This window comes from Azolla caroliniana, unplaced genomic scaffold (assembly GCF_043228905.1).
Source record: "Azolla caroliniana isolate FFs.n. ecotype wild unplaced genomic scaffold, voAzoCaro1.0.p SCAF_14, whole genome shotgun sequence".
NCBI classification, from domain to species: Eukaryota; Viridiplantae; Streptophyta; class Polypodiopsida; order Salviniales; family Salviniaceae; genus Azolla; species Azolla caroliniana.
Genome location: NW_028230449.1, coordinates 20743741 through 20756246, shown reverse-complemented (window position 1 = coordinate 20756246; position 12506 = coordinate 20743741). Strand labels below are relative to the sequence as shown.

The window sequence follows — 12506 nt, the reverse complement described above, 5'->3', positions numbered from 1 at the left end:
TACATGCACACCCTTCTTTGTGTGTATAATGTATAATGTATAATGTATCTCTGTATGTATACATATGTATATAATACCTGTATCTGTATATGTATATAATACCATGCTTTGGATTGATGAGCTCCGTCTCTTGTCCATTGTCTCTCTTTTGTGTTCCCAATACATAGTTTGAAATCATGGTAGTATTGGGGTTGGCGTATGGTCTAATGGGCCCTTGCATATAAAGAATGGCCCCATGGATATAGAGTGCGGGGATTGACCGTATATTGGATGGATAGAAATCATAAACATCCTTGAACTCTTGTGGTTATGGACAATCACATTAGGCATAACTTGGAAAGTCCCAATCAAGGGTAACTTCACTCACAAGAGGTTCATTTTCTTGCCATTGCAAATGATTTTTCTTTCATAAAAGTTGTCATCATATGCTTGATCATTGTCCAAGCATACTTCATAACGTTTCGGCCATGCTATGTCCATCGAATTGGTTGAACTTGGTACTTCGGTTTTTTAGTAATAGATTCATTGTCTTTTTGTATTTCTAAGCTACTAGCTATCAACATAAGATCTTGGGTTCAAATATTTGCTTTGAAACATCTTGGTCACATCATATATTAGTTTTCCCAATCTACGTGTGGTCTCTTGTGGATGTTAAAGAATACCTATATATCTATCTATATTGCTATGGGTCCAATATCATTCCATAAAATTGTAAGAGGTCGCATGTGCACGAATTTCTCTCACAACCACAATGTGCACTCTCGATTGCATCATTTATTGGTAAAGTTCTTGAACATCGAGAGTCGCTACGATACTTTCACATGTACATGTGAAATGTAATATTTTTGGTCTCATAGGTCATATTTGACCTCCGAAGACGATAATAGAATCTCTCTCTATCTCTTTTATTGTAATTACCTCACCCTAGTGGTAAGTTGTTATTGTAGCATTACAATCATTGCGTTGTGGGTTTGAAACCCAACTTCATCACCTCTCTATTATATACTTCTTATCTCTCTCTCTCTCTCTCTCTCTCATGTAAAGAGACAATTGAATGCGAAAGTTACTAAAGTATTATTACAACTAATTTAATGTCGTCGTTGATGAGAGATAAACTCTTGACCTTGTATGTCGACATACAAGTCGTTGGGCACATGCATGCATTAAAGACAAACTCCCATGGCATACCTTTGTCATAAGAATGTAACCACCATTGTAATATGCAAGAGAATACCAATAATGCCATGATTTTCCTCCATGACATCATAATACTCATTTTTCACAATTACTATGTGAAGCTTCGCCATACGATTGAATCAAATTCAAGACTTTCTTTTCCATCCCCATTCAATGATCTTGAAGATAGGAGAAATATTGTGTTTATGCACTTTGATTGTTACTACTTCATTCATCCCAAATTTTGTTGCCAAGAGAGCATCAAGTGTCGGGCCATAATAGGTTTGAGTTTTTAGGAAACTGATAACTACTTATCAACATGTCATCAAGGGGCGTTACTACTCACTTTACCATGGTAAATATTAAAAATTTCCATAAAATAAAATATTACGTCAGTCAGCTCAAGGTTTAAAAATGATTTAAAAACTTTTCCTAAACACATACATTTTAACAGTTTGAATATTTGAAAATGATCATTCAAATTCACGTGGGTCGTTCCAAGAGCTGAGTGTATATATGACTATGAAATCCAAGTCATACATACTTGATCCCTTCTGCCGCCTCTCAACATTAGCTCCGTAGTTTACTTATAGAATCAAAGTCATAAATTTGAGAGACCCAAATTTGATCTTTAAAGGCTCAACCCCATCCCATGAATATTATGGCAATGATGATTTTAATGGTTTGACAAAGATGTTTTTATGTCAATGATGATTTTGTTAATGTATGATAAATATGACTCTTCAATGCCTTCTTGTGCAGATAGCTCGTAGAGCAGTATCCCTCCTTGGTCATCTCTTAGTGTCAGTGTCAGGCCCAACTGAGCGCCTTCACCTTTGGTGTTCTTTCCTATCTCTATGCATTTCTCGGCTCCATCGAAAATTCCCTCTGCCCCTATCATACTCTAGGCTAGTAGTTTCCATGTCCGGGCCGTCCAGCCAAAGACAATCCATTGACCATTTGCTTTAATCAATCAATGGAAAACGCAAATAAGTTTTAAACATCCTTGCATAACACTAATAATATTTGTGAAAATCTCTAAAATCTTATCTACCAATAGTATCTTGTCATAACCGTAAGAAATTGCAAGCATATGTTCACTTATACTTGAAATCCTCCATACATCTCTACCCAAGGCACAATATCAAAGGTTCCATGGAAGGTTACATGTCCGGTGTGCTATAACAATGTTCTTCAATTGGAACTAGAAGAGTGACATGGTAATTCATAGAGCTATACTTCTCTATATTGCCATCTTTCCATTCTCTTTAGCCCACAAACTTCGGTTAACTTATTTTACATGTGAATAATTTAGCCTTAGTCCACAAGCCATAATTGTTTGATTTTCCCCTTTATAAGGTCTAATTTATTTTGTATTCCAACCATGAGGTTTGCTATATTGCATTGCATGATCAAACATATAATCTATTCAAGCATATGCTTTTTCTATTGTCCATTTTTGCATTTCAAGGTTGATACCATAAAGTTCTTATAGTTGGCAAGGTCTTATATAAGTTTCTTCATTTTGTACAATTTAAATCCCATAGTTTCTTTGATCAATATGATCTCAATGATAATCGAATCAATAATTGTTCACAATCTATTTGACGTTAATTAGTCATACCCAATTTCACAAATAGATTCGGGATGTGATTCCTCCATGCCTTGTGTCAATTTCCCATTACATATTATTTAAATGATCATGCAGGGAGGGGGGTCATGCGAGAGGGGAGATAGAACAAAAGTGAAAAAAAGTAATGTGGCATTCACCATTTACTGAGATATATTACTATAGACTAGACTATTGCATGGACCAAGTAAAATTGTTTAATAGAAAACCTTCAGGCATAAAAATAATTGAAACAATTTGCTATATTGTCGTTTATTTCAGTATGTTATTGATCAAGATTCAAAATTGTATTGAGTGCAATGAGCCACTCCCCCTCTAAAATCAAAATATCCCCCCACGGATGAATTACACTCATCCAGACTTCAATAAAATATGGTTCACAAAAAAGTTCAAACAGGGATCCCAAAATTGGATATTTTTGAAACTTTCTTGATCAGCTCCTTTCTGCGTTGTTTAGCTTCAGACGCAAGCTTTGCCACCTGCAAGTAAAAAGGCTTCGTGCTTAGACGGGAACTATTCTCATTAGCTGTGAATTAATATATTCAGATTCTTTATTTCACGGTATAGACAGCAAGTATGATGGCATCGTGTATTCACCAGTGCCACAACAAAATGCAATTGACTGTCTTCCCAACCAGCCAAAATATAATAATCCTCCCATACCCTAGCTTTATTCCTCGGTTTCACACATGGTGACTATACATAGACCCCCCTTAAGCCTTCATACATAATACCAATGGTGGTCATGTCGGGACTACCATCATCCTTGGAGGAACTAGTAACAATTGATGTATCTTTAAATACCCTTCAATAATAACTTTATTATGGGCATGGAGTTAATGATTAGTCTTTATAACCTCAGTAAAGATCCCCCTGAAAGATAAATGTATTCATCTTTTGCACCAGTATCCATCAAATTTGCCTGTGCATAGCTATATGCTGTTTCAAACTATATGATCTTTCATTAACTACAGCTGATGATATCCTTATTAGAAACATAATGTTAAATCATTCAAAATTAATTGTGTACAGATTCTTCCCAAAAGACAATAGTATTCATACTGGGTGTTCATGTTCATCATAATATGCCCTCACAGACTTTGGACATGTAATAACTATGTTTAAAAGTCTATCTGATCATTCAGTTGTGATGACTAGAGCAGAATTCATATGATGTTTATGAATATTTTATTCTGTACATATTTAAGCCTACGGTCTTTGGTTAAGTTAAGGTGGACATGCAAATGCCAATTAAAACTACTGAAAAATTTGGATATGAGTGGATCAAACAATAGAGAAAATCAAACCAGTAACAAAGAGCTAAGTTACTACCTCAGCTCGAAAAACACGTGCATCACTTCCAGGTAACTCTTGTAAGCTTTCCAACAGACCTAAGCAATAACTCCAAACAAAGAAATTAAAAACTTCTAATGACACTTATTATTCTGGACAATTTCATATTTAGTTTCACAATAAACCTTTTGCTCGATTCTCAGTCTTCTGTATGGATGCCACAAGATTCTGAAGCTGGTTTCCAGCTTGTCTGAAATCAGCAGGACAACTTTAGACATGAATGATAAGAAGCATGTTCCATGTAATAAAAAAAAGCAATGCTACACACTTCAATTTGGTCCTTCCCCGTATAAGTTCATCTTCGGCAAATTTTGCTCTTTCCTATCATCCATAGTGAAGATAAAGGTTTTAGGATGTGTAATCGTCATGTGTTAAAAGAACTCTGATATATAAATTCAACCTCAAGCTTCTTGCTTTCATTCTTCAGAAGATCAACAAATTGGTGCAGTTCTTTGACTTTCTTTTCTGAGTTTGCAACTTGAGACTGCAGGAATCACCACGGTGAAATTTCAGCTGGTAATAGCGAAAGATATCAACAACACCTCAAAATGAGCACAAATAATCATAGGTCCTGACTTTATTCCATCAAAGTTTCCATTCCAGTCTAAAAACAAAGAACTATGGATTCTCTCTTGAAGAACGGATCTCTTTCAAAAGACTTCAAAATCGAATTTGCATTCATTAGGCTGAACAAAAACTTACATACATAAAAATCCAGGAATTGCATTTAAGAAAAGAGTACAAAATCATAAAAAGTGGTAAAGAATAAAAACACATGAAGATGGCAATCAGTATCTTAGAATTGTGTACCTCACTTTGTCCGTCAAGTTGGGTCTAAGAATAAGATACAACTTGTGAAGTTAATATCTGTTGAGCTTCATCCTCAATGGATTTAAGTTCATATATATCACATAGACATATGTCCACCTATATCTCTCTCCATTATTAGGGGTCAAAAGGAAAATTATGCCACATTGTAAAACATTGACAGGTATGATTTTTTAAAAATTCGAAGTCCAACTTTCCTTAATTAGCTATGTAAACTTCTTCATTTGAAAAGCTTAATTTTGAGTTATTTTTATCATCAGGCAAAAAGGGGTTTCATGATGGGATTAGAAAATTTCCATCACAATATTTTGCAAGAACTAGAATCCCTCTGATATAGCATTTACCATGTTACTACAAGATTCAATTTGTTGGGCATTGCTAAATATGTTAATAATGAAAGTTTTGGTCATTGGAGGCATGAATGTAATTACTGGACATGCAGACAGATCACAGATAGAGTTGTATGACCAACATGCTTGCATAGAAATAGATTCAGAGAGGAGATGACACTCATGTGATTGTAGTACAAATGTGCAGGATCAACCATGATAAGTATGATAAATTCTATCTACTCTCTAGCTCTCAGAGGAACAACAACTTTTCCTACCTTGAACAATCCATACAACAACCAAATGAGCTAGTGTCATAAACTATGCACTAGTCTAACATGATGTCTTAGACCTGATACAGATTTGGTCTTTCTATTTTGAAAGCAAATTCTTTCACAAGAAGCCAGCAGAGCAAGAAAATTTATTGATATGAACCATACTAAAACTACCAGATCTTTTTCAGATCTCATAAGCCATTATAAAATTTTAGAGACTTTTCTTGCTAGAACTCAAGAGACGGGGAAAAGTTGTTGAAGGAAAATACTGCAGCCACACAAGCCCCACCACTCCTACTAATGCTACAAGTCAATCAAGGAATACACAAATGGGCTCCCAACCAGGACATAACAAAGGGGTTACAATAGATCGGGCAATAGCAATTTCTCGTGCACATAGGCCCCAGCCCCACGGATGATGACCCAACACCCTTGCCATCAATAGATGAAGGCCATTATCTCCCACCATCACAAGTGCTTCCCTCACTTCAGAGACCTCTCCATTCTGGATCAACCTATGCTAGAGATCATTTGAAGACAAAAGTTATAATATATCTAACTTGAGAATCTCACATGTGCCGAAAACCAGATTCTTTAGTCTCTTTTTATCTTATTTACTTTTATAATTACTTCGTAATATTTATTTTATTTTAATTTTTTTTTCTCAACAACGAGACAATATTTTAAGATGCAATCTCTTATTTGGTCTTACAGGCCCTTTTGGCCCCAGATATGTTGTTAACATTTCTTTCTTTTTCTTTCTTTTTCTTTCTTTTTCTAGACGCACATGATTTGTATCCTCAAGTAGGGATCTTGCTTGCCTAAGCAATTCATTTGGCTTGTTCTAAATACCTGAGGATCCACAGATTATCACACAGAAAACATAGCCTTCATCAAAGGCATTCAATCATTGCCTGAGATTCACTTATGTTCTACCTCTCCTAGATATGTTGTTATCTTGTACATTGTATCCTCCGTATTATTCATAGCCATGGATCTTGTATCATTGTACTTTGATCGCATGTATCACTGATTCACATGTAGCCAGAAGTTTATTTTGATTTTTTTTTTCCAGACTGATTCCCATTGACGTAACATTTGGCCTCAAGCTCACTTTCATCTTTTGAAGACATTATTAAAAAAAATCGTTCCATTCCACTTAAACAGGATAATAGAAATGGATTGAATGCCTCTTGTTTCAAAAATTAAAACCAATCAAGATCAAGTATAAGAGTCCATTTTTACCTGTAATATCTCAATCATTCAATTGCAATCTACTGCAAGCCAAATTAATGTTTGATGTACCATATATAAATGATAAAAATGGGTTAAATCTTAATGACAATAAGGTAATTATGTTTTGTTTACAATTGTATGATGAAATACCTCAACACTCTGGAACCTCCCTATTGTGTATCGAAATAAAAGCCTCCTTGGTCCTGCACGTAGGAAAACATGTACAGCATTAATTATACCACTTTTTAGGAGCTTTTCTTGGTAGTAGCAAGAGGAGGGTGAACAATAATAAAACATTTAGCTTACGCTTGGCAACAAGCAATCCTGCACCAGCGACTATGCTGTAAGATATTGTTGGATGGTCTCCAGCAACCTTCAGTCCCTCTGCAAAGAATTAGCAAACTCAAGACCAAAATTGTACATCCAAGAAGTTAAACCATGGTATACTGGAAATCGGTAATATTGATATAATGATTTTCATTAATCCTAGATAACACTTCAAGTTGTAAAAATACTTTTACACATTCTAAGACTTTTTAAGATAGCAAGAAGATAAATGGGGCCCATGGAACACATATACTCCAAACATTTCTACAGTTTCTTTCTGTTGAATATGACAATATTTGAATGCATTAGAACTTATGATAGGTTAAAAGCTTTCAATTGTGGTTCCCCCACGCCTGAGACACCAGAATATCAACTGTGAATGAGGAGTATATTCTAATGCTTGAGATGAAGTGTGAGCAATTATAAAGTGAGAAAGATACCTTTGACTTTCCCAAAAAACAGGTCTTCATAATGGTTATATTCAGATTGAGCAGTTCTGAAAATGTTCTGCATTAAGTTTGAATTAGAAATTTGAAAAATCATTTTATTTACTATTTATAAAGCAAAATAATAAAACTTATTAACCCGTATTGGGCCAATGTAATCAGGTGCCAGAAAGTGAAACAAAAATGAAAAGATAAGAAAATAAAGAAAGAGAGAACTTTGATGGTACAAAAGCAAAGAATCTAACAAGCATTGCGCTAGAAACATGTTTTTCTTGACTCACAAGCATAACCACTGAGCCATCAACTTTATGTTGGGAAAACATCCTAACCTCATCCCTCCATAAAGATCTAGCCGAAGTGTCAAAAAACGAAAAGTACAAAGCCAAGAGGCAATATTCCAATCTCAGACCTCTCAGAGCAAAGCTTTTAAAGAAAAGTGAGCTAGCCCACCCAATTGTTGAAGAATGCAGAACTCAAAATAATGAAGTACATGTGTCCATTGATGTATCATTCCTTAAAGCATGAGCAGGAGAATAAGTATAAAGAAGATCTTCCAATCGCAAGTTGTTGGATCGAAGGAAAGCTAAAAGAGTTGGTTTTGCTTGCCTTTTCAAGCAGGGTCAACGATTTTAGAAGGGTATCAATAGCTCCTAAATAAGAAGTGTTTCAGGAATTAATTCTGGATATACATATTTTAAAAACCTAGTAAAGACTCAATCATCCACAACTATGAGGAGTATATCACAAATATATAGAAACCTAGTAGAAAAAATATATGTTTCTATGCAATGCAAAAGTTCAAGCATTTGTCCAATGTTTTAGACATAGTTTTAAAATACATACGCTAAGTATTTATAAGGTACATATTATAACTATATAATGTGAGTGAGTATTCTAAAATGTACTTTATGTGTGGAATAAACATTTTTAAATAACATTGTTTTACTGAACAATGAAACTTTTCCAAGCAGGAAACCTCTTAGATGGGTAGGGAATTTTGATGGAATTGTGTAGAGTATTTCTTTCTACCCTATGCATCAAAATGTTCAACTTATTGCTTTCTTTAAAGAAAATGGGGGTCTCCGGTTTAGTTAATAAGAGCATTGTCTTCCCAATGAGAGGATCCACTTATAAAGGTATGGAATTTCTAAAGTATATAGCCTTAGTCGAATTATTGCAGTATAACAGAGTATCTTTAAAAGTTCTATAAATTTCTTTACATTTAAGTTCATTTGTTGCTCTCCAAGATAAGTTACTGTTTTCAATCTAATGTCGAGTCTCAAAGGCCATCTGGCCTGTCAAAATATATATCAAAATTATTGATATATCTCCATTTATTATACATATCAAAACTGTTGACTTTGTTTTTCCTACAGATGCACAGTTGTTTCATGCATAGAATGAAACTGGCTTGTGGAACTTCCAGAGGCCTGCAGGTACAGCACCAACTTAACCAAAATTCCACCATCAGAGAAATTGTAATTAAAAGAAGAAATGCCTCCTTGAGATTTTTAGATCATTAAGACTTAATTTCACATTGACAAAGCTAGACTGTTCCTAACGAAGGAAGTGGACACTCTGTTGGCCCTGAAGACTGGTGCATCTATTGGTGTGTTTTTATTATTATTGATAGTTATGCGACGAGGACAAAGTAAGATAAGAGCCCAAACAGTGAAGACACTACCACCTATTTAAGCCTATTTCAAGAATCAAAACCACATGAGGTACTCTTTGCTCAGCAGTGAGCACAGCAGAAATAGATTAAATCTGTAATGAGACTTACATAATTCAGCACTCTAAAATGGCTCTCCATTAAGTCAAATGCTGATTTTTCACTTCTATATCAGAAGAGGTTTGCCACCTTAAAACCATATGCTATCCCACTCACTTATAATATTAAGTGACCTCGTGTAGTGCCTAACCAAATGTACTTTGTAGGATACTACTTTACAATTGGACAAAGTAAGTTTTAAAAAGTCTGAAATATCTGTATGGTGAAAATTTAGCTAAATTGGTAGTTCAATTGGTACTTTTACTACCACTAGAAATTGCACAAGAAGGTTTCATTTACAGTCAATATTGGCTATTATTTCAGATATCATGCACACATCTCAACTCTGCATACCAGAATAATCGTCCAGTATGAGCTTATAAAGAAACATGGATGGTTTTCAATGGATTTCTAGTTCTCTAATGGCAAGTTCTTTATCTATTCATTTTAATAAATTCTTATAAAACCCCTACTCTAGCGCATTCATTACTAGAAATATTGCACCAGGGAAAGAGGATGCACGTGATGCATTCATTTCCATTCAATATTTAGAATTGTTGATCCTTTCCTGTTGATTTCAGCACATAAAGACCCCAAAACCATATCCAGCCCCTGATCAAAGCGCATTGCTATCAATGTAATGAGTATCTCAATAAATTCCTAGAACTTTAGCTGTTCCCCTTGATTATGCTGCCCGGCTGAGTTTGATTTTCGCATGCGAAAAAATATGAGATTGTGAGAAAATACGACGAGCATATTTTTGTTGAACTGCATTCTCTTTATAAATATTGTCCATAGAAAATTTCAACCAAACATTGGTTCCATTTATGTGAAAAAATGTTCTTTTTCCATTCCCTAACACATCAAAACCCTCTATTTCGTTCTAGTCACGGAACTGTTGTCCCCATTAAAATGAAAAAAACTCAACAAAAAAATCAACAAGTTGAATGCTTGTGAAGCAAAATTAAGACAAGTTTTCAATGCTTCACTTCCATTTATATGGAGAGCTTCCGAATAACAAGTTGATATATTCACTCACGTAGCATATCCATCTTTTGATACCCTAGTGCAGCATTCTGACTACTATGGATGTTGTAATAAGAAATCCTCAAGTTATATAATGCAATCCTTTCCATTCCATACATCAAACCTGTTGATTCTATCCATGTTTAGGCATTAATTAGAGTGCACTTCTCTTTCCATGCATGAAATAATCGGCCATTATGACGCACAATTAGAGAAATCTAGAAGCAAAATTCTATATTTCTGCTGGAACATGTCCTTACTACATATTTCCAGTCGAAAAAAGTTAAAATTTTGGCATTTCAGTGAAATGCTGGACCTAGTAAAAACACTAGTATAGATTCTCGAAGCTTCATTTACATGGACAGTAAAATAGGGAATTCTGATGCAATATAATGCAATCCTTTCCATTCTATACAGAATAGAGATGCAAAATAATGAATTCACTCCTATTCTATGCATCAAATTTTTGGTTTGTCGGGGTATAACGATGGAAAATAATAATTTCCCTTCCATTCAGAATAACAATTAGTTCTTATTTACAGAACTAAATGATGCATGATACTGCATTGGTTTCTATTCTGACAAGCCAAGTAATTCTTATTTACGGGAACGGCTGACGTATCACACAAAAATATAAAGATTTCATCTCTACGTCCCAGGATATTTTAGTGTATTCTTGTGAAGGAGAGGAAGAAAAAGGAAGGGTCCATGACTGAACATTATAAATACCTGTGCAGACTGAGAATACTGTGAGGAAGATGACTGAAGGACCTTTACATAAGATCTAGTGGATTTCAACACCGCTTCTGTAGATTGAGCCACTCCACGACGAAGAACTTCTGCCTGTGTACCTGCGTAGGAAACCCAAGGGTTGCTTTCGACAGAAGAAGAAGAAGGAGAAGGAGAAGGAGATGACGGTGACGGTGACGGTGACGATGATTCGCTTGATTCCGCCATCGCTAGCAAGCTTCGCTTCGCCGAGCGTGCAGACGAGCTCTTTATTTTCGTATTATAAAAATTAAGAAAAAAATCGGTCAGTGTATGTATTATTAAAAATTTATTATTATTAAATTCTTGAAGGAGTAGAGACTGGAGAGGGGTGAACCTGACTCCAGAGAAATCAATCTATCAAACAAAAATCATCCTTGAACGTGAAGAAGAGACTTTCTCGTGAGAGATGCTCTATGGAATGTAATGTAAAGGGCTTCTTCTTCTTCTTCTTCTTCTTCTTACTAGGCATTCACAAACCCTTGCCATGTGCCGGAGAGGTTCGACATTGCATTTCCTAGTATGTAATATGGACCTCCGACATTTGTACCAAGTTCTCTGTATGTTCTTAGTTGTAGAATGGTGTGTGTTATGGGGGTTAGTACTTGGATTGCCATAGAGGGTCATGATCCCAAATGACCTAGATAGTGTTGATGTTGTGTTGGAGTTGGATGTTTCGTTGCCCTTAGCTTTTCTCCATGCTCATGGTGTCTAATGTGTGGTTGCATTGCTTCTGTGTGTGATTTTTGCGCACGCATGCAAATGCATGTTGTATTGAACATAACAAAGCTTATCCTTATTACAATGTAAGGATCTTATGGCAAGGTAAACCCTCTAAGCTCTTGCAATGCCAAGTGACATAAAAGTAGCTACTCTAAGGACAAGGTTCGTGCATAACTTAGTTGCAAAATTTGCCAAATCAATTTCCCTTTTAACCTATGGATGTGGTGTTGTCCTCCATGTACATCATCAAACATGAACCCATTTCTCAAACTCCAATTTTACCACACACCTAAATACCCAAGGTAGTAAAAAACAAGCTTATAAAATGGTGAGGGCAACACTTTGGCCATCTAAATGAAAACCTATTGAAATGGTGTAATAATCATCCCTAGTTTACGATGTCCAAAATTAGGACATGATAGCCCAACCCGTCCTAGAGAAACATGCCCCATAAGAATGTATTCTCGACATCCTCCTTCAATCACTATGTAGAGAGAAGTGTACCCCATGGGAAATTACCAATGTTTTAAAGACATTGCCAAAGGCAACCTACCCACCATTGCCCACCAAAGAAACACTTTTGCACCAAATGGAAGACAAGAATGTCATTCTATATCC

At 35.4% G+C, this 12506-nt stretch overlaps 1 protein-coding gene across 1 annotated transcript; it reads right to left on the bottom strand.

Annotated features, from left to right (window-relative positions):
- Nucleotides 1-3030: 3030 nt before the first annotated feature.
- Nucleotides 3031-11421, bottom strand: LOC147855876 (RGS1-HXK1-interacting protein 1-like). Its single transcript, XM_087330724.1, has 9 exons — nucleotides 11127-11421; nucleotides 7595-7661; nucleotides 7134-7211; nucleotides 6978-7030; nucleotides 4560-4643; nucleotides 4428-4480; nucleotides 4285-4349; nucleotides 4139-4197; nucleotides 3031-3285 (listed from the first exon to the last, which is right to left on the bottom strand). Exons 1-9 carry the CDS (start codon nucleotides 11352-11354, stop codon nucleotides 3196-3198), a joined length of 777 nt encoding a protein of 258 aa, XP_087186850.1. The 5' UTR covers nucleotides 11355-11421; the 3' UTR covers nucleotides 3031-3195.
- Between the last annotated feature and the right edge of the window lie 1085 nt (nucleotides 11422-12506).

Bases quoted from the DNA above. Each gene is read 5' to 3' on its own strand.
- LOC147855876 (XM_087330724.1), bottom strand. From the start codon at position 11,354: ATGGCGGAATCAAGCGAATCATCGTCACCGTCACCGTCACCGTCATCT. The intron at 7,662-11,126 runs GTATTTATAATG...AACTTAATGCAG, and splicing joins AGTATTCTCAGTCTGCACAG to AACATTTTCAGAACTGCTCA. The intron at 3,286-4,138 runs GTAGTAACTTAG...TTTTACTTGCAG, and splicing joins CACGTGTTTTTCGAGCTGAG to GTGGCAAAGCTTGCGTCTGA.